This window comes from Anomaloglossus baeobatrachus, chromosome 6 (genome assembly GCF_048569485.1).
Source record: "Anomaloglossus baeobatrachus isolate aAnoBae1 chromosome 6, aAnoBae1.hap1, whole genome shotgun sequence".
NCBI lineage: Eukaryota > Metazoa > Chordata > Amphibia > Anura > Aromobatidae > Anomaloglossus > Anomaloglossus baeobatrachus.
The window spans coordinates 560,446,945-560,470,202 of NC_134358.1; the positions used below are offsets into that span (position 1 = coordinate 560,446,945).

The window sequence follows — 23,258 nt, forward strand, 5'->3', positions numbered from 1 at the left end:
GACGGGGCCCGCAGTCGGCTGCGGCATCTTCACTCTCCCGGGACGGGTTGATGGCGGGGGCCACCACCTGACCCCGGTCCTACGGTTCCGCAGACATCCACTAACTCCAGCAGACAGCCACCACCATCTGCTGACCTTGCTGACTGTGCCTGGGCTCCGACCCAGACACACACAGTCTCTCCACTTCAACCTCCAACACTCTACTCCTGAACTTGACTCCTCTCCCTCCTGAGCTCAACTCCTCCACTCCACAACTGTCTGCTTTTCCCCGCCTCCAGGCCTGTGAACTCCTCGGTGGGTGGGGCCAACCACCTGGCTCCGCCCCACCTGGTGTGGACATCAGACCCTGGAGGAGGCAGCAAGGGTTTTGTTTGACGGATGTTCCGTACCAGGGGAGGGTGTGTGTGTGTGTGTGAGGTTATTCTGTGACCCCTGGGGTCCAGGGCGTCACACTCCCCCTTGGTAAAACGCAGATTGTCCGCGGGCTGCCCGTCCAGCACCGGTTTTATTTTTCTGAAAAATATAAAAACAAACGGTATGCATTTTCAAATCTTCCCTTACGGGAGGCATGTCACTTAAACGTTGCAAACATGAATAAAAACATTTTTAATAATAATGGATGGGTCCCATTTCTTCCGCTTCCCCACCCAAACAACCTAAACCTTGATGCTGCCCCTAAGAAGCGGGCAGCACCCCTTTCCCCAGTCCGGAAAACAGAATCTGGTTCAGGTTGCCCAAGCAGGAACGGGTATGGTATCTCGCACCCGACTGTCTTTCAGGGGGCCCCACGTCCAGGGGGACCCCTGACCCCGGAGGATGGTCACCGGTCCCGGTGGTGACCGGACCCCAGCCTGCTCCGCTGCGGGTCCCTCCTCCAACCTGCCTCTCCGGAGGCGGTCAACGGGACTCCTGCCCACAATTATTTACAAACCCCCTAGTTCGTGGGTGGCCTGCAAGTTCTCGGCCATGTTCATGAGTAGTTTCTCATGTGGGCTGTTTCAGGGAGGTAACGTGGCAAACAGGGGACAAAACATGCTGATGGTCCCAACGGGGACAACGGTTCTTCTTAATCAGGTAACAGTGTGGCTACCACCGCAGCGACCCAGACTGGCCGACGGTCAGACGATCAATCGGATTCCCCATCCAGGTGCAGCGGGTTCCAGGACTGTAGGCCGTTACCGGGAACGGTGGTGGAGGCAGCGTACTCGGGACTCCTTCCTCCATCAGCTGCATCATCTCGGTCTCACCTGCTGCGGCGCGGCCTGGTCCCAGCTCCCACTCTATCAGGGCCGGCTCGGGGGCCTGTGTGGCTTGATCGCGGCGCTGCACGGCCGGGGCGGCCCCTTGCTCACGGGCCCACACCACGGCAACCATCCTGCGTACCTCCGCCTTCCAATCCAGCAGCTGCTGCAGCCTCTGTGCCCTGACCTTCATACAGAACCGGCCCAGCTCCCGCTCCAGTCAAGCAGCGGTCCCGACGGGGAGCTCGCCCGGGCCGCAGTCTTCAAAGGCTACTCCTCCTCTGCTTCTTCCAAGCCCCGCCGCTCCAGCGGCGGGCGCCCCTGCACTCCCGTCCGGGAACGCCGACATTTTTCCATCTGCTTCCCCCCTTGGTTCTGTCCAGCACCTCCTTCTTCAGGTGGCGGGGCTTCACTTTCGTGCCTTCCCTGCTCAGGGAAGACGGCTCGAGAGGGAACTTTTCGCGCCCAAGATGGCGGGATTTCAAATTTTTCGTCCGGACACCGCTGGCGGGGACTGCAAGGCACACTTCTACTGGTAAGTAGATGGGTAGGATCCTGTTCGTGACGCCAAGTTGACGCGGGCGGAGAGGGGTTTTTGGGAATGCCGCTTGCCTGGGGAATCTCTGGCACTCGGGTCCGGTGCTTCTGCTCCTCGGTGGCTCGAGCACGGGGCCGGACCCGGAGCTCGAACAGCGTCTCCTCCCCCATGAGTGAAAAGGGGGAGGTTTGGTGGTGGGATGTCGGTTGTGACGCCACCCACGGGGTTGTGGTGATGGTGGGCACCAGTGCGGCTGGTGACTGGGGTTCCCGGGAGCGATGGCGGGGAGCAGCTGAGGTGTTGGCCCCTCCGTGGGTAGGGGCGGTTGATCCCGGGGCCCCGGTTGGGGGGTTGGATGGATGTATGTAGGTGGGTAGGGGCTAGGTGCAGGTGCCGATGCGGGGAGGCAGCGCGGAAGCGGGGCAGCGATACGGTGCAGCGCTGTGCCGGATGGCACTGGTGTATTCACTCAGGTAGTCAATAACAGAGTCTCTGGTAAACCAAATGGCTGGATGGAAGGGGCCCACAGTCGGCTGCGGTGTCTTCACTATCCCCGGACGGGTTGATGGCGGCTGTCTTTCCCTGCACCTGTGTGTAAGTGTTTGACCCCTATGGATTCCCACGGGTGGTCCGCTCCCCAGCTTGTACGTGTCGGGAGAGCCAGTTTTGCCTGCAGGCACTGGCCCTTGGATCTCTGGCCGTTGGTGGTGGCTCTTATCCGGACGGGTTGGGCTGTTGCCTTCTGACGGGACTTGGGTGGGAATGAACCCCTGAGGTCCAGACCGCAATCAAAGAATTTGACCGTTACGGCGGCTTCCAAGCCTAGTCGGGGTCTGAGTACCCTGCCTTGGTGCTTAGCTTCACTCCGCTCCCCGGTTCGGTACCGGTGGGCCACTGCCCGACCCCACTCCTACGGTTCCGCAGACGTCCACTAACTCCTGCAGACAGCCACCACCGTCTGCCGACCTTGCTGACTGTGCCTGGGCTCCGACCCAGACACACACAGTCTCTCCACTTCAACCTCCAACACTCTACTCCTGAACTTGACTCCTCTCCCTCCTGAGCTCAACTCCTCCACTCCACAACTGTCTGCTTTTCCCTGCCTCCAGGCCTATGAACTCCTCGTGGGTGGGGCCAACCATCTGGCTCTGCCCCACCTGGTGTGGAAATCAGACCCTGGAGGAGGCAACAAGGGTTTTGTTTGACGGATGTTCTCTACCAGGGGAGGGTGTGTGTGTGTGTGTGTGATGTTATTCTGTGATCCCTGGGGTCCAGGGCATCACACTTACAGGTTAAACACTGAACGTCCTGCGTAAAGGCAGCTACAGCATTGCAAACACAGTCTGAAAGCATGGAGAAGCTTGATAAGCAACTGGTGCAGTGTCAGCAGCAGTAGCAGCAGTAGAAACAGCAGTGGCAGCAGCAGCAACAGTGGAAACAGCAGCAGCAATAGTGGCAGCAGCAGCAGCGGAAACAGCAGCAGCAATAGTGGTGGCAGCAGCAGCTGTGGAAACAGCAGCAGCAATAGTGGCAGCAACAGCAGTGGAAACAGCAGCAGCAATAGTGGCAGCAGCAGTAGCAGCAGTGGAAACAGCAGCAGCAGTAGTGGCAACAGCAGCAGTGGAAACAGCAGCAGCAATAGTGGCAGCAGCAGCAGCAGTAGCAGCAGCAGTGGAAACAGCAGCAGCAGTAGTGGCAACAGCAGCAGTAGCAGTAGTGGAAACAGCAGCAGCAGCAGTAGCAGCAGCAGTGGAAACAGCAGCAGCAATAGTGGCAGCAGCAGCAGTAGCAGTAGTGGAAACAGCAGCAGGAGTAGTGGCGGCAGGAGTAGCAGTAGCAGCAGTGGAAACAGCAGCAGTAGTGGCAACAGCAGCAGTGGAAACAGCAGCAGCAATAGTGGCAGCAGCAGTAGCAGCAGTGGAAACAGCAGCAGCAATAGTGGCAGCAGTATCAGCAGTAGAAATAGCAGCAGCATTAGTGTCAGCAGCAGCAGTAGGCCCAACAAGAAACTAACAAACTCCTGACACAACAATTACAGCAGTATCAGCAGCAGATGGCTCTTGGCAGAAGCTGTGCGGGTCCCAAACACACAGCCAAGGAGACTCTCAATTGGTTTCAGAGAAAGAAAATAAATCTGCTAGAATGACCGAGCCGATCACTGAAGCTGAATCTAATAGAAAATATATGGAAGGAACTAAAGCTCCGGGATGTGAGGTGTGTTTGTATGAAAGAATGGGCCTAAATCCCACCTGAGCAATGCAGGCGACTAATGACTCCATACAGACTTTTGTATGAAATTTTAAATAAATTTCAGTAACGTTTTCAATACTTGTTCAGATCTTCAATTTTGTCCCATGCTTTTGAAAAGTGATGTAACTCAAGAATAGAGAGGAGCAAGGACAAAAGAAAAACAGCAGATACCAGAGAACAGAGGCATTTACACCATATTTATGACAAGTGACAGGTCATCTTTAAATATGGCTTCATTCTTCCTTTTATAATGATCACTACCCTCTGGAAAACTTTTAAGAGCAGCAGAAAACCCCTTTAATGTTGTCTTCTTCCCCCATGTTTCATGGTGTGATGATGGTTTTCCATAGTTCCGGAATCTTGAGTTTTGAAAACTCCGAAGACATTTATATCAATACGTATCAATAAAACAAAAACAATTTGGAGGCGACTTGATATAACCCATGTTATTTGTCCTTATAGACACCATTATGACTTACCCATGAAAAATATTTTTGCAGGAAGGACTGGCGCAGAGCTGTGGTTAGGTTGTAATCCTCGGAGCTGTGGTGCGTCTGATGTCCGGCCCAAATGATGTTAACTTCTGTAGAAAAATAAAAATGTACTGATAAATATTTGACTTCCAACACGGCCGATCAAAGTCACCAGATATAAGACGTACAGCCAAAAATTATATATGATGAGGGTGCAACATCCGTAAAAAAAAAACAATCAAAACGACGGTTAGAAACCAATACATTATCAATAACCAGTACAAATTAAAGCTCCACAATTTAAAAAAAAACAATACACAACACTGACATTGTGAAATAATGTATATACTGTATGTGATGCAATGAGTTCAAATATAGAGTCCAGGCAAAAAAATAATATAAATAATAAGGTATGGGCAAAAAATAAATAGAAAAATATCAATAGATCACAAAATAATTATCAGAAATACATGCGATATATTGACTATAAGGAGCAACCACCAAAAACAGATAAAGTATATGTGCATGTTATAGATTTATAAATATAGATATGATGGCACAGACCTAGAGTATTTTATTTATCTGAAAATAAAGATAAAAGAAATAACGGCAAAGAGATATTACATAAGGATGGCACTGGATAGATCCATGCGTTTCGCAGCTCAAGGCAGCTTAATCAGGGGTAAGATGATGGAGAAGCAACCTGTAATGGCAGCAATGGCATTCCCATACTATCATGTTTTCTCCTCCAGGTACTCACCTTCTCGGCTTCTCAGAGGTGGTTTCTGTCCATCTCGTCTCCTGCTCCTGGGGTCTGTGCACGCCACGCTGGTCTCCCGAAGCGCATATGTCTCTTCTCCATCTTAGAGGGCCAGTGTGCCCTAACCCAGAAGTTCCTCTAAGCCTATTAGTGAGAGTCACTAGTTATTTAAGGCATCCTCCCCATATGGGAGGTGCCTGAGCAATGTGTACATTAACTTGATGCATGCTTGCTTGATAGTTGTCAGGTCCCATATCGCTAACCTGTATCTGTGTTCCAATACCCATCTGATGTACCTGTCCTGCCAGTACCAGCTATCTGGTCTGTTCCAGCCATCCAGTCTGCACCATTTGTCCCATCTGTACGAGCTGTCCAGCCTGTACCAGCCGTCCTTCCTGTACCACCTGCACCAGCTGTCCAGTCTGTCCCAGCCATCCTATCTGCACCTGAGTCCATACAAACTTACCTGACCCCTTGGGTCAGCTACTACAGTGCTGTCAGTTACCCTGGAGAGTTGCGTGGCACCTGGTGGCTACCTTCCGGCACAAGCCTAACCTCACCATCAGAGGCTCCAGTGAAGACGAGGTATTCGCTTAGTTATGTACCTCCAGGGTGAGCCTGGTTCCACAATAATGATATACAGCAGGTGTAATTGGTATCATACGTTATTAGTTGTGTGCTGCAACGTATAACTATCAGCAGCTATTTACGTTGCATTCAGTTGCATTGCGCATGCGCAGAAAGCAGGAGGTATGAAGCACTGGCATGGGATTTGACAAGAAAGTGTAATGCGCATGCACAAATAAAAAGACACCTAATACTGGACTGGTGGAAGGAACTGGTTCATGGGCTAAGGCTATGTGGGCACGCTGCGGATTTACCGTGGATTTGTTGCGGATTTGCTGCAGAAAATGTGTCTAACCTTTCTGCAGTCATTCCCCAGCAAATCCTATGGGTATTCAAAAATGCTGTGCGCACACTGCATTTTTTTTATACCCGCGGATTTTCCGCTGCGGAATGAATGTGCATGTCAGTTCTTTTCTGCGTTTTTGCCATAGATAATGTTAAAAATCCGCAGGGACCAACCTGCAGAAAAACCGCAGCGAATCTACACCAAAAATGCATCAAAACCGCACAAAATCGCGGCAAAACTGCATGCGAATTTCGGTGCGTTTTTTTACCGCGGGTGCGGGATTGTTTCGGAGGGTCCGGTTTTTCCTTAAGAAAAAGTCACTTTCTAGTGCGCACATGGCCTAAGGGGGGCAAAATACTTGCCTTGCTCCTAATGCTGCTAATCTATGCAACTCCACTGTAGTTGCCCATTTATTTGATGGGTTTGAGGCTTACCCCAGTGGTTTCAGCTGATCGGCAGGGAACCTTTCTTCAGACATGAGATTGCCCTTTTAATGCTGCTGGACACGGTACTGAAGACCTGAGTGCCACAATCTTTTTTGATACTTACAATATATAGTTACTTTGGACGTTAAGCTCATTGCACCATATTTACACTGCGTCATCTATTTCATCAGTCTACGGGGCCGTCACATAGATGGGAAACCGATGCTGACTAGGGATGATCGAATACTTCGATTATTCGGCTTCGCGAACATTTTCCGAATACCTCGCCGCTATTCGACTATTCACGAATATTCAATGTGCAATGTAAGTCTATGGGAAATCCGAATAGCTCTTATTTGGGTTTCCCATAGACTTACATTGCGCATCGAATATTCGTGAATAGTCGAATAGCGGCGACCTATTCGGAAAATATTCGCGAAGCCAAATATTTGAGGTATTCGATCATCCCTAATGCTGACTAAACCTCGTTAGCAGTCACTCCCCAGCATTCTCCATGAAGTATGGCTTCCAACTGAGTCCGAGCTCCGCAGGAATCTCAAAAATAAACCCTACTGCAATCCAATAGCCCGCGCTGCCGAGAAATAAAGATGCAATTTCTGTCGTCGCCAACAATGCAATCATTACTCCGCCATGTTACAGAGATGATGGAATCTGGGACGGAGCGCTAAAACTCTTAGAATCCATCGAGGCGATGGACAAGGAGCCCCATTCTGCAGAGTGTGCAATATCGGATTAAAAGCCACTTTGTAAATGGGACAATAGCCAAGAATGATATATGGTAAACTCCTACATGGCATCTCAGCTACAAATTACATCTTTACTTTAGGATCCATTAAGGAAAAAAATTACAAAAATAAAATGAAAAACAAAACAAAAACACAGAGAAATTGCAAATTAAAAAAAAAAAGAAAAATAAATGGCAACAAAATAATTGAGCACAGATGCTAAAAACTCAAGTGTAGTTTCTGCTCTTGCATACAAATAATATATTATACAGTACAGACCAAAAGTTTGGACACACCTTCTCATTCAAAGAGTTTTCTTTATTTCCATGACTCTGAAAATTGTAGATTCACATTGAAGGCATCAGAACTATGAATTAACACACGTGGAATGAAATACATAAAAAAGTGTTAAACAACTGAAAATATGTGTTATATTCTAGGTTCTTCACAGTAGCCGCCTTTTGCTTTGATTACTGCTTTGCACACTCTTGGCATTCTCTTGATGAGCTTCAAGAGGTAGTTACCAGAAATGGTTTTCCAACAGTCTTGAAGGAGTTCCCAGAGATGCTTAGCACTTGTTGGTCCTTTTGCCTTCACTCTGTGGTCCAGCTCACCCCAAACCATCTCGATTGGGTTCAGGTCTGGTGACTGTGGAGGCCAGGTCATCTGGCGTAGCACCCCATCACTCTCCTTCTTAGTCAAATAGCCCTTACACAGCCTGGAGGTGTGTTTGGGGTCATTGTCCTGTTGAAAAATAAATGATGGTCCAACTAAACGCAAACCAGATGGGATAGCACGCCGCTGCAAGATGCTGTGGTAGCCATGCTGGTTCTGTATGCCTTCAATTTTGAATAAATCCCCAACAGTGTCACCAGCAAAGCCCCCCCACACCATCACACCTCCTCCTCCATGCTTCACGGTGGGATCCAGCCATGTAGAGTCCATCCATTCACCTTTTCTACAAAGACATGGTGCTTGGATCCAAAGATCTCAAATTTGGACTCATCAGAATAAAGCACAGATTTCCACTGGTCTAATGTCCATTCCTTGTGTTCTTTAGCCCAAACAAGTCTCTTCTGCTTGTTGCCTGTCCTTAGCAGAGGTTTCCTAGCAGCTATTTTACCATGAAGGCTGCTGCACAAAGTCTCCTCTTAATAGTTGTTCTAGAGATGAGAAGGTGTGTCTAAATGTTTGGTGAGTACTGTATATTTTAATGGGCTCATAACACCATTTTGCCCACCATGCCCTCTTAAGAAAAAAGTTATTAATGGCTAAGACAGGACTCCCCATTACTTGTATATCCCCAGTTGTCAGGAAGCCCCTTAGAAGTCTAAAATGATGACCTGGCACTTTATACTTGTGTTACTCACCTGTCCTGCCACAAGCTTCTGGCTCCTTTCTCCTATGGCTGCCTTTGTTTGCAGAAGCCTGTGCCTCATTTTACAGGTAACCTGGTGAACTCTAATCTCATCACCCTAAGCCATGGCCTGACAGAGGCTGGTGCTTGGGTATTAACTCGTTTTGCCCACAGTTGCCTTAAGTTTATCAGGATTTGCTGCTAATTCTCTTGGCTCAGCTGTAACCATGTGTCTATCATCTCTCCAGCTTCTCCTGATTTCCATATTACAACCAGAGATATTTCCAAGTTCAATCCAGAATACTTAGGTATTCACACCAAGATCTCAGCAATTTATCAACTTATTGCAACTTCAAGGATGTTTCCATTTTACCTATGATTCATTGTGTTCCTGTGATTTACCATTGCCTTGATGGAAGATACCAAACTGTATTTACTTATCTGTTACATCGCTGCTATTAACCATTGCCTTGCTGGAGGATAGCAGAATATGTTTACTTATCAGTTACTCCCGTGTTGAACCATTGCCCTGACTGAAGATACCAGACTGCATTCCTATGATTAACCTCTTTCCTGACAAAAGATTCAATTTTTTTGTACTGGTATTGTACTTATATCTATCCACACACTCTGGCTTATTTTGATCTACCTGCTCATTTTGATGGTTTCCCTCCTGCTTATCTTACTTTCCTCATATGATCCACGTGTCATCTGCAAAGACGTCTAGTCCATGATGCTCAGCCATACCTATTTCTTTCAAGAGTCCACCTCCTCATTACCCTGTGAGTTCATAACAACTCATACACAAAACATTTTGATACAAATTTTCAAGGGGGCATTAAAATCACTAAGCAACCTGCCCCACAGATACACTGCAAATGCAGTGGAACAAATCACTTTGGACAAGTGTCCAGCATCTTCACTACAAATCAGATACTATCTGTATGAAATGTTACTGTCATAATCCAGGACCGTTTTTTTCCCGCTCCAGAGTTTCCAAGACCCGGCCTGGTCATTTCAGGGGTTAACTAACTCCCATCGGCCTTGTTCTGGTTTCAGGAGACACTATATCTGAGCGCTAAACCTGCATTCCAGTGCTGGTTATAGTTTTGCTCTGCAGTGACTTGACTTCCCGGCTAAGACCCTGACTTCTTGACTACTCAATTGCCCCCTGGTGGTTTGCCTGTGAACTGCCTGCTGAAGTTACTCTTCTGTACTTCAGCCTCCTTTCTATTACAGTGTCACTTTGACTCTCCTTCACTCTGCTGCCACCTAGTGGGGAATACGCTTTACTACTTTTTACCAGCCCTTTGTACAGCATGACAGTTACAATGGAAATTAGTTTAGCCCTGCACATAAAAAAAAAATCAGTATTTTCCCTAAACTTCTGGGTGACAGAAACTCTCACCCTGTTACTTGGCCACATTGCAAAATTTCCAGTGGTGTCCTTTTTGCTTCATGAACTGACTCTCTCCAGAACACCAGCCAACAGTTGTCAAGGAAGTTATAGTTATGGCCCCTTTAAAGAAACTTCAGGTACCCTGGTGGGCCAGCCTAACTCTTAGGCTGTGTGTGCACGGTGAGGTTTTTATGCCTTTTTGGTGCAGCTTGTGGCCCAAATCTGCATGTCTCTCTTCATGCCAGCAAAGTCAATGAGAATTCTGGAATGTTGTGCGCTTGTTGCTTCATTTTACTTGCAGATTTGGTGCAGAAAATAATCTGCAGCATGTCAATTGTTAGTGCGTTTTTTCCTACATTTTAGGCCCTTCCACACATTGACTTCATTAAAAAAAAAAGCATGACACAAAAAATGCACCAAAAAAAGAACCAAAATGCACATGTTTTTGGTGCATTTTTTGGTGTGAAAAGTTCTGCACCAAATCTGCAGTGTGTGCACACAGCCTTAATGAGGTCTGAGTTTGGAGTTCAGGTGCTGTGTGTATGCTAATAAAGTTTGTTGAAAGGCTCTATAGGTCACTCTCGGTCACGCACATGAGAAATTCCGGGCTGCCGATGACCGGCAGTGACCTATGGAGCTTCGTTCTGAGAACGCTTTTTGAACTAATCTCCATAGGAATCGATGGGCGTCATGGGACATTACATTATTGGATTACTGAAGAACTTTCAGGATTTCTTTTTAATTAATAAATTGGTCAACGAGGAAGTGCGGGGGAGTCTTTATTCAAATAAACTTTTTTTACCTGTACACTTACCAGGTTAGTAAAAGGGGTGTCTGATACACGTCTCTCCACTAATAACGCCAGGACTTGATGTCAGCTGTCAATTTACAGCTAACATCAATCCCAAAAGTATTATCCTGATTGCCATCACAACAGGGCAAAATCAGGAATAGCCAGGGAAAATGCTCCTTCTGGGGCTGCTGCAGGCTGCTATTTTTAGGCTGGTTTGAAACTATTCCTTGCTGCGGGACCGCTGCCTTCCACGTTATCTACATGCTTTCAAAGGGGTTGTGACTGACACAACCCTACCAGGTGAGTGTTCCTTTTGACATTCACCACCTTTGTCATACCGGGTAAGACCCTATTGCGCCTTATTTTTCCACAGCTTTTTCGTGATTTTTAGGCTGGGAAGGGCCGAATAACCATGGACCTTCCCAGCCTGATAAATCCAGCGCCCAGCTGTCTACTTTACATGCGCTATTAATCAAAAATAGACAGGACCCATGTCATTTATTCCCTATCCATATTTGTTTACAGGACAATTGTCCTGCTCTTACCCCTATTTTGCTTCCTTTTGCAGCCCTCCAGTCTTTACTATGATGATTCTACATCCATTTTACAGCGCCAAAGTTCTGGCCCCATTGACTTATATGGGGTTTACGGTCCGGGGTCAAGTTCAGGTCTAGTACGTATCTCGAACCAAACTTTTAGCTAAAGCCAAACCCGCCTCACCTGAACTTCCACGGGTCCGCTCATCCCTATTAAAGATTGCAAGTTACAAAACTAAAAATGAACACAAATGTATAAAAAAAAAGTTTCAAAGGACCTGGAAGCTTTCAGGGCACTTCCATTGTGTAATACAAAATAAGTCTCATTTCTATATAAACTTTCTCAATTCATCCAGAAGGTTTGCTGATAATCTCCTGTTAAGTGAAGTTCTCGTGGTGTCCCCCGCTGGTTCTGGCAGGAGGAACGCTCCCATAGTATTTTTAGCATGTGTGAAAAACTTCTCAGTAGAACAGATGAAATGCATGGCTTAACAAAATATTTTGGCAGCATCAAAAAGTACAATAGAGAAGACCACCCCCGATGCGCTGTTTATGTAACGAGGCTGATTGTTTGGTATTGTTCACTCTCCAGCCGTGCCGCGTAATATCCAAATTACTAAGGACAACTTTTTTCCTTCCTTTTATTGTATCTCTGTTAGCTCTAATTACCATTCAGTGAAGGCACTAATCTATATGCACTAACGTCTACTAGAAAGTGTTGACTATAGCAATGCTTCACCTTCATCCTACAGGTGGAAGCCCATAGGGAGAGGAGATTCCTGTAATGTTTGGTATTGTGTAATACCTTCTATAATGTATAGTAAAATTGTAAAGAACTGTTTGCATAAATGTTTGCCCTCTAATATAAGCAGTGGAAGAGCTCCAAAGGATGAAACCCAGAAGCATTGACTCTTCAACAATGTCTCAAGTAGCCAAGAACTGGAAAACTAGCTATGGCCCCTCTAGGGGCAGATTAGAGGTGGGGGCATTGCCTAAATAAATGTTTAAAGAAGTTACCAACTTCTTGCAACTATTCACTTCTGGACTCTGCATTTGAAGTAATACATCACAACAAGTGTATTTCCATGTTTGCCTATACTTCCTTTAACTCTTGTGATTAACCATTGCCCTTCTGGAATATACCAGATTGAATTTACTATCCTGTTACATCTCTTGTATGAACTATTACCCCGCTGGTAGATTACAGACTTCATTTACTTCTCTGTTACATTGTTACTATTAACCACTGTCTTGCTGAAGCTATCAAAATACATTTACATCTGTGTTACAATGCTGCTATTAACCATTGTCCCTCTGGAAGATATCAGATTGCATTTAGGTACCTGTTACAACTCTGCTAGTAACTATTACCTTGCTGATACATTACAGACTGCATTTACTTCTCTGTTACATTGCTACTATTAACCATTGTCTTGCCAAAGCTATCAAAGTGCATTTACATCTCTGTTAGATTGCTCATATTAACCATTGCCCCTATGGAAGGTACCAGATTGCATTTAGGTGCCTGTTTCATCTTTGCTATTAACTATTATTCTGCTGGTAGACTACAGACTGCATTTACTTCTCTGTTACATTGCTACTATTAATTATTATCTTGCTGATGCTATCAAAGTGCATTTACATCTGTGTTACATTGTTACTGTGATGGTGGAATATGGGGGGTTTTGTATAATTTTGTGTAGGTTTGCATTTTAGGTGTGCTGCTTTGTCCATTCTGTATTCCTTGTGTGTACATTGTCCTGTTTGCAGGTAATCACCCCCTGCCGGGCTTTTGTCACTAAGGGGTGCTTCACACACAGCGAGCTCGCTGCCGAGATCGCTGCTGAGTCACGCTTTTTGTGACGCAGCAGTGACCTCATTAGCGATCTCGCTGTGTGTGACACTGAGCAGCGATCTGGCCCCTGCTGCGAGATCGCTTTCGTTACACACAGCCCTGGTTCGTTTTCTTCAAAGCCGCTCTCCTGCTGTGACACACAGATCGCTGTGTGTGACAGCAAGAGAGCGACAAATGAAGCGAGCAGGGAGCAGGAGCCGGCGTCTGACAGCTGAGGTAAGCTGTATCCAAGATAAACATCGGGTAACCAAGGTGCTTACCCGATATTTACCTTAGTTACCAGCCTCCGCAGCTCTCACGCTGCCTGTGCTGCCGGCTCCGGCTCTCTGCACATGTAGCTGCTGTACACATCGGGTTAATTAACCCGATGTGTATAGCAGCTAGGAGAGCAAGGAGCCAGCGCTAAGCAGTGTGCGCGGCTCCTTGCTCTCTGCACATGTAGCTGCATTACACATCGGGTTAATTAACCCGATGTGTACAGCAGCTAGGAGAGCAAGGAGCCAGCGCTCAGTGTGCGCGGCTCCCTGCTCTCTGCACACAGCGCTGGTAACTAATGTAAACATCGGGTAACCATACCCCATGTTTACCTTAGTTACCAGTCTCCGCAGCTTCCAGTCGGCGGCTCCGTGCAAGCGCAGCGTCGCTTGCACGTCGCTGCTGGCTGGGGGCTGTTCAGTGGTCGCTGGTGAGATCTGCCTGTTTGACAGCTCACCAGCGACCATGTAGCGATGCAGCAGCGATCCTGACCAGGTCAGATCGCTGGTCGGATCGCTGCTGCATCGCTAAGTGTGAAGGTACCCTAAGTCTGGGGAGGAGGCCTTGGATCCACCTAAACTCTCAGTTTTACCTGGAGATTAGTCAGTCTGTCTGAAAACTTCAAGAGAAGCAGGAAGACTCATCCTCTGGGGTTAGAAGCTGCGACAGAGGGAGTAATTTGAGTCATAGTGTAAACCCAGCGATCCGGGAGCCTGTACGGATTACCTGGGAGGACTTCAAGCCATTTGAGGAGGCTTCCAGAGATGTGGAGGGGTTCTTCAAGGACTTTGAGCAGCAGTGTGTTGTGATGGAGGTTCCCCACTCTGGCTGGGTGCGTTTGGTAGTGGAACTCCTGAATTCCTGGCAGAGGCTTATCACACCATTGACTCACAGCAGAACCGGGATTACAACATTGTAAAGCAGACTATCCTGGATTACCATGCCATCACCCCTGACTCACATAGGGCACAATTCCAAGATTCCCCATGCACCACGGGGATGGTACAGTACAGACCAAACGTTTGGACACACCTTCTTATTCAAAGAGTTTTCTTTATTTTCATGACTCTGAAAATTGTAGATTCACATTGAAGGCATCAAAACTATGAATTATCACATGTGGAATGAAATACCAAAAAAGTGTGAAACAACTGAAAATATGTCTTATATTCCAGGTTCTTCAAAGTAGCCACCTTTTGCTTTGATTACTGCTTTGCACACTCTTGGCATTCTCTTGATGAGCTTCAAGAGGTCGTCACCGGAAATGGTCTTCACTTCACAGGTGCGCCCTGTCAGGTTTAATAAGTGGGGTTTCTTGCCTTATAAATGGGGTTGGGACCATCAGTCGTGTTATGCAGAAGTCTGGTGGATACACAGCTGATAGTCCTACTGAATACACTGTTAGACTTTGTATTATGGCAAGAAAAAAGCAGCTAAGTAAAGAAAAACGAGTGGCCATCATTACTTTAAGAAATGAAGGTCAGTCAGTCTGAAAAATTAGGAAAACTTTGAAAGTGTCCCCAAGTGCAGTGGCAAAAAACATCAAACGCTACAAAGAAACTGGCTCACATGAGGACCACCCCAGGAAAGAGTCACCTCTGCTGCGGAGTATAAGTTTATCTGAGTCACCAGCCTCAGAAATCACAGGTTAACAGCAGCTCAGATTAGAGACCAGGTCAATGCCACACAGAGTTCTAGCAGCAGACACATCTCTAGAACAACTGTTAAGAGGAGACTTTGTGCAGCAGCCTTCATGGTAAAATAGCTGCTAGGAAACCACTGCTAAGGACAGGCAACAAGCAGAAGAGACTTGTTTGGGCTAAAGAACACAAGGAATGGACATTAGACCAGTGGAAATCTGTGCTTTGGTCTGATGAATCCAAATTTGAGATCTTTGGATCCAACCACCGTGTCTTTGTAGAAAAGGTGAACGGATGGACTCTACATGGCTGGTTCCCACCGTGAAGCATGGAGGAGGAGGTGTGATGATGTGGGGGTGCTTTGCTGGTGACACTGTTGGGGATTTATTCAATATTGAAGGCATACAGAACCAGCATGGCTACCACAGCATCTTGCAGCGGCGTGCTATTCCATCCGGTTTGCATTTAGTTGGACCATCATTTATTTTTCAACAGGACAATGACCCCAAACACACCTCCAGGCTGTGTAAGGGCTATTTGACTAAGAAGGAGAGTGATGGGGTGCTACGCCAGATGACCTGGCCTCCACAGTCACCAGACCTGAACCCAATCGAGATGGTTTGGGGTGAGCTGGACCGCAGAGTGAAGGCAAAAGGGCCAACAAGTGCTAAGCATCCCTGGGAACTCCTTCAAGACTGTTGGAAAACCATTTCCGGTGACGACCTGTTGAAGCTCATCAAGAGAATGCCAAGAGTGTGCAAAGCACTAATCAAAGCAAAAGGGGGCTACTCTGAAGAACCTAGAATATAAGACATATTTTCAGTTGTTTCACACTTTTTTGTTAAGTATTCCATTCCACATGTGATAATTCATAGTTTTGATGCCTTCAATGTGAATCTACAATTTTCAGAGTCATAAAAATAAACAAAACTCTTTGAATGAGAAGGTGTGTCCAAACTTTTGGTCAGTACTGTATATATATATATGGGTAACTGTATTATTTCAGCTTTAGTATGATTTTTCCAAGGTGAACAAACAAAGTTTTCAGCAGGTGGCTGACTTTTATGGTTTTTTTCTTCTGGCCCGATGCGTTACACATGACAAATGGTTCTGCTCCTCGCAGCCATGTAATATCCGAGCTGTGTAACTACCTGACCCTGAACCCTGGACTCCTGACCCAGAAAAATCATTTTAGTTTAAACTCAAATATAAAAAAAGAAAATTCTGAATTTTTGAATATATGTAAAAAATAACGAAAAAGCAAGAAAAGTCAGCCAGAATCGCAACCTAAAGCATAAAAAGTACTCTAAAATTTTTTCCCAGTTTTTTTTTTCTTCAATGGTTGGGACTGTGATATTAATGGCCTATAAGAAGTTCTGATGATCAGCTGTTCTCAGGTCCTACATGAGTACAACAGTGCCATAAACTGTGCAGTGGCCATTCTCAGGTACTGCAGCTCTTTTTCAGGTCAATTTGATCTGGCCTGCAGTACCCAAGAACGTCCACTAGACAGTGTATAGCGCTGTGGTGGCCCAACTATACTGGTTGCGCCCAGTCGGTGAGGGCACAGGGATTCAGATTACTGCTGATCTGATATTCCAAAAATAGGTTTTTAGTATATAAGTCTATAAATACACCTTTAACATTGGGAGCCCTTTAAATGAAGGAAACCTTATTGCTCATATACAGTTAGGTCCAGAAATATTTGGACAGTGACACAAGTTTTGTTATTTTAGCTGTTTACAAAAACATGTTCAGAAATACAATTCTATATATAATATGGGCTGAAAGTGCACACTCCCAGCTGCAATATGAGAGTTTTCACATCCAAATCGGAGAAAGGGTTTAGGAATCATAGCTCTGTAATGCATAGCCTCCTCTTTTTCAAGGGACCAAAAGTAATTGGACAAGGGACTCTAAGGGCTGCAATTAACTCTGAAGGCGTCTCCCTCATTAACCTGTAATCAATGAAGTAGTTAAAAGGTCTGGGGTTGATTACAGGTGTGTGGTTTTGCATTTGGAAGCTGTTGCTGTGACCAGACAACATGCGGTCTAAGGAACTCTCAATTGAGGTGAAGCAGAACATCCTGAGGCTGAAAAAAAAGAAAAAATCCATCAGAGAGATAGCAGACATGCTTGGAGTAGCAAAATCAACAGTCGCGTACATTCTGAGAAAAAAGGAATTGACTGGTGAGCTTGGGAACTCAAAAAGGCCTGGGCGTCCACGGATGACAACAGTGGTGGATGATCGCCGCATACTTTCTTTGGTGAAGAACCCGTTCACAACATCAACTGAAGTCCAGAACACTCTCAGTGAAGTAGGTGTATCTGTCTCTAAGTCACCAGTAAAGAGAAGACTCCATGAAAGTAAATACAAAGGGTTCACATCTAGATGCAAACCATTCATCAATTCCAAAAATAGACAGGCCAGAGTTACATTTGCTGAAAAACACCTCATGAAGCCAGCTCAGTTCTGGAAAAGTATTCTATGGACAGATGAGACAAAGATCAACCTGTACCAGAATGATGGGAAGAAAAAAGTGTGGAGAAGAAAGGGAACGGCACATGATCCAAGGCACACCACATCCTCTGTAAAACATGGTGGAGGCAACGTGATGGCATGGGCATGCATGGCTTTCAATGGCACTGGGTCACTTGTGTTTATTGATGACATAACAGCAGACAAGAGTAGCCGGATGAATTCTGAAGTGTACCGGGATATACTTTCAGCCCAGATTCAGCCAAATGCCGCAAAGTTGATCGGACGGCGCTTCATAGTACAGATGGACAATGACCCCAAGCATACAGCCAAAGCTACCCAGGAGTTCATGAGTGCAAAAAAGTGGAACATTCTGCAATGGCCAAGTCAATCACCAGATCTTAACCCAATTGAGCATGCATTTCACTTGCTCAAATCCAGACTTAAGACGGAAAGACCCACAAACAAGCAAGACCTGAAGGCTGCGGCTGTAAAGGCCTGGCAAAGCATTAAGAAGGAGGAAACCCAGCGTTTGGTGATGTCCATGGGTTCCAGACTTAAGGCAGTGATTGCCTCCAAAGGATTCGCAACAAAACATTGAAAATAAAAATATTTTGTTTGGGTTTGGTTTATTTGTCCAATTACTTTTGACCTCCTAAAATGTGGAGTGTTTGTAAAGAAATGTGACAATTCCTACAATTTCTATCAGATATTTTTGTTCAAACCTTCAAATTAAACGTTACAATCTGCACTTGAATTCTGTTGTAGAGGTTTCATTTCAAATCCAATGTGGTGGCATGCAGAGCCCAACTCGCCAAAATTGTGTCACTGGCCAAAGATTTCTGGACCTAACTGTATTTCCCATAGATGAAAAGCCAACAGGGGGGGATAGTCAGGCCCAAGACAAATACGATAAAAGGGCCATGACCTGTCCTGTGCTTTTGAGAATATCGGTGGCGTAATATGTGGCATACGTGGCCCACTCTGTGGCCCGAGGATCCAGGTCCATCATTTCCCACTGCAGATCCTACAGCCTGTCCATACCTGGATATGCAACCAAGTCACCAGACAATGCAGGGGTTAAAGAAGTGCCCTTTCCTAGGGTCTTGTTGCAGATGAAATGACATTTTTTCACATTTTTTACAGTTTTGCAGTGGTAACAATTACACCTAACCATATATATATATATATATATATATATATATATATATGCAAAAACATATTTCCCCTATTTTACAAAAAGTACAAAAAAAAGAGTAAAATTAGGAAAATAAATTTTAAATAGATTTTTGGAGATATTGTTTCACCTTGGGGAGACCAACTACTCGGGTGTAAGGAGTCTTACAGGCCAGGCAATGCTCCTTTAATAAAAAAAGGTCTGCAAATTACCTCTCCTGCATAAAGAATACTGCCTATTAACTATGGTTAATAAATTTATTCATGTTGAAGAACTCATTAAAGAGTCAGTAATTGATGTTCTTCAACATGAATAAAGTTATTAACCATACTAGTTAGTGTAAGGAGTCTTACAGGCCAATGCTCCTTGGAAAAAAAAGGTATGCAAATTACCTCTTTTTCATTCCTTCATAAAGAATATTGTCTCTAGCGCCACCTATGGGAAGTAGGCGACTAATATATCAATACTGACCCAACCTTGCAACAGGAAGGAAGATATTAGCCAAATCAGACATGTTAGTGTAGGGAGTCTTACAGGCCAGGCAATGCTTCTTGAAGAAGAAAAAAGGGTATTCAAATGACCTCTCCTTCATAAAGAATATTGTCTCTAGCGCCACCTATGGGAGGTAGGTAACTAATACATCCATATCTGACCCTTTAATGAGCTTTGCAACATGAATAAATATATTAGCCAAACTAGTTAGTGTAGGGAGTCTTACAGGCCACGCAATGCTCCCTGGAAAAAAAAAGATATGCAAATTACCTCTCCTTCATAAAGAATACTGTCTATAGTGCCACCTATTGGAGGTGGGTAACTAATACATCAATATTGACCGAACCCTGCAACAGGAATAAAGATATTAGCCGAATCAGACAGGTTAGTGTAGGGAGTCTTACATGCCAGGCAGTACTTCCTGAAAAAGAAAAAAAAGTATGAAAATTACCTCTCCTTCATAAAGAATATTGTCCTTAGCGCCACCTGTAGGAGGTAGGTAACTAATACACCAATAGCTGACTCTTTAATAAGCCTTGCAGCATGACTAAAGTTATTAGCCAAACCAGACATGAGTCTGTCATGAGTTTCAGACAGTCCTGTGGTGTCCAGCAATAGAAGGTCACATTGTTTGGCTGCGCGAAACGCTTCCTGACCTTCTATTATTTCTGCTTGGTTTTCATCTTTTTCTGTTTAGGACACTTTCAGCTGCTTTTCATCAAGACTTCCCTTGTGTCATTATATATCTTCACTTTCTATTACTCAGTGCTGGTGATAGCTCTTTTACTCTTGAAGCAGGTGGTTTGCATACATCTGGAGAATCTTTGTGGTTGTTGCAGTTCCTCTCATCTGGAGATAAGTTGTTCATTTACTTTCCCCGTGTGTTTTCCCTGTGTGTTCTTTAGAGCTTAGTGGGGTTGACTAAGTGCTCCTCCCATCCGCTCCCTAGCTAGGGTCTAATTCAGGGTCAGCCAGGGTCAGGTATCCTGCTCGGTGCAGAACCTATCTAGGGTGATGAGGGAACCCAGAGCCCAGTAGTAAGTTTGGTCAGGGGTCACCATCTCCACCTTGCCTTTCGCTTAAGAAGGACTTCAGGCTATGACATCATCTTATTATACAGTGGGAATTCTGAAGATAGCCCCTATAAATGTCACTAAAGCATTAATCCGCACCAATGAAAATCAATGATGCTCCAAAGCTGAAAGTCATTCATTTTTTTGCTGTCATCACAATCTTCTTAAAGGGATAGTCGAGTTCTTTTTCTTTTTCTTTCTTATGGGGACATTGTAGACAATATATGCATATTATTTATTTATTTATTTATTTATTATTTATTTTATATATTTTATTTTTTTGTATGTATTATTTTTTTTTTTTAGATCCAGTATAAGAAGACCAAAAGAGGTGGAAAACTCTTTTAGGCCAGGGCCAAATATGCATATTATTTATTTATTTAGTATTTATTTTATATATTTTATTTTTTTGTATGTATTATTTTTTTTTTTTAGATCCAGTATAAGAAGACCAAAAGAGGTGGAAAACTCTTTTAGGCCAGGGCCAAATATGCATATTATTTATTTATTTATTTATTTATTTTATATATTTTATTTTTTTGTATGTATTATTTTTTTTTTTTAGATCCAGTATAAGAAGACCAAAAGAGGTGGAAAACTCTTTTAGGCCAGGGCCAAATATGCATATTATTTATTTATTTATTTATTATTTATTTTATATATTTTATTTTTTTGTATGTATTATTTTTTTTTTTAGATCCAGTATAAGAAGACCAAAAGAGGTGAAAAACTCTTTTAGGCCAGGGCCAAATATGCATATTATTTATTTATTTATTATTTATTTTATATATTTTATTTTTTTGTATGTATTATTTTTTTTTTTTTTTAGATCCAGTATAAGAAGACCAAAAGAGGTGGAAAACTCTTTTAGGCCAGGGCCAAATATGCATATTATTTATTTATTTATTTATTTATTTATTATTTATTTTATATATTTTATTTTTTTGTATGTATTATTTTTTTTTTTAGATCCAGTATAAGAAGACCAAAAGATGTGGAAAACTCTTTTAGGCCAGGGCCAAATATGCATATTATTTATTTATTTATTATTTATTTTATATATTTTATTTTTTTGTATGTATTATTTTTTTTTTTTAGATCCAGTATAAGAAGACCAAAAGAGGTGGAAAACTCTTTTAGGCCAGGGCCAAATATGCATATTATTTATTTATTTATTATTTATTTTATATATTTTATTTTTTTGTATGTATTATTTTTTTTTTTTAGATCCAGTATAAGAAGACCAAAAGAGGTGGAAAACTCTTTTAGGCCAGGGCCAAATATGCATATTATTTATTTATTTATTATTTATTTTATATATTTTATTTTTTTGTATGTATTATTTTTTTTTTTTAGATCCAGTATAAGAAGACCAAAAGAGGTGGAAAACTCTTTTAGGCCAGGGCCAAATATGCATATTATTTATTTATTTATTTATTATTTATTTTATATATTTTATTTTTTTGTATGTATTATTTTTTTTTTTTAGATCCAGTATAAGAAGACCAAAAGAGGTGGAAAACTCTTTTAGGCCAGGGCCAAATATGCATATTATTTATTTATTTATTTATTATTTATTTTATATATTTTATTTTTTTGTATGTATTATTTTTTTTTTTAGATCCAGTATAAGAAGACCAAAAGAGGTGGAAAACTCTTTTAGGCCAGGGCCAAATATGCATATTATTTATTTATTTATTATTTATTTTATATATTTTATTTTTTTGTATGTATTATTTTTTTTTTTAGATCCAGTATAAGAAGACCAAAAGAGGTGGAAAACTCTTTTAGGCCAGGGCCAAATATGCATATTATTTATTTATTTATTATTTATTTTATATATTTTATTTTTTTGTATGTATTATTTTTTTTTTTTAGATCCAGTATAAGAAGACCAAAAGATGTGGAAAACTCTTTTAGGCCAGGGATCTATTAACAAAAAAAAATGGTTATTTAACATCAGCAATAAAATGTAGACCTCATTGTTTGTTGCTTTTAACCACTTGATGGTCGCCTTTTGTACCATGATGGTCACATGATTCCATTGACTCCTTAGTCTAAAAAGTTATTTGCTTTCCTTCTCCGTGGAAAAGGAGGATTTTATTGGCACAAGTTCACCAGATAACACGCTGCGATGGAATCATGATGGGTTGGGGGCAAACGACAAACTCGGCTCTGCTACGTCCGAAGAACAGATGTCATCCGTGGTACCGAGCAGCTGTCAAATAAAAGCAGAGGCTGAGCATTTCAATTAAAGTTTATAGTAAGAGAAGTGGCCGGGAGCAGGTGGCCAATATAAAAATAAAACCGCATCTTCAGGGTCAACACATTCCTACAAGAAACATTTAATAACGCTCGGTGCCAGCTGCTCGGCCGCCCTGTGATGCTTCGGATTCAGAACCAGCCACGTTTTGCAACACAGAATTTGTTTTATTTAGAAGATATCCCGCGGAGGCTTCCTGGCACCTCTTCCCTTGGAGCGACTTTTTTGCAGACCTTGCTAACACTAGATCATCTTACATCGCCAATATTGAAATACATCCTCCGTCGACGAAGCTCGCGGCGTAGAAATATGACTAGAATTACATCTGAAGCAACAGTGCAAAAATCAAAAGAGATCCACTCCACCGAGAGTCACCGGCATCGTCCACAGTCATCCATTCTATCAATTGTTTTGGAGGTTGTTTTTTTGCAAATATTTATATTTTTTTTTGCAAAAGTCTAGACTTTTTAGATTTTTTTTTTAGATTTTTTTTAAATTCCCGTCACCATAATAAGCAATCTAAACATACATGAGTGTTCTCACTTCTGTAAAAGTAATGCCGACATATCAGCAATATACAGTTGGGCTCAAAA

At 43.5% G+C, this 23,258-nt stretch overlaps 1 protein-coding gene across 2 annotated transcripts in view; it reads right to left on the bottom strand.

Moving 5' to 3' along the window:
• The window catches only part of AGMO (alkylglycerol monooxygenase), a 267,587-nt gene that overhangs the window by 168,349 nt on the left and 75,980 nt on the right, over positions 1-23,258 (bottom strand). For both annotated transcript variants that reach the window (XM_075316878.1, XM_075316879.1), the window contains exon 5: positions 4,509-4,612. In XM_075316878.1, coding sequence (XP_075172993.1) covers positions 4,509-4,612 — 104 coding nt within the window. The remainder of the gene's footprint in view (positions 1-4,508; positions 4,613-23,258) is intronic.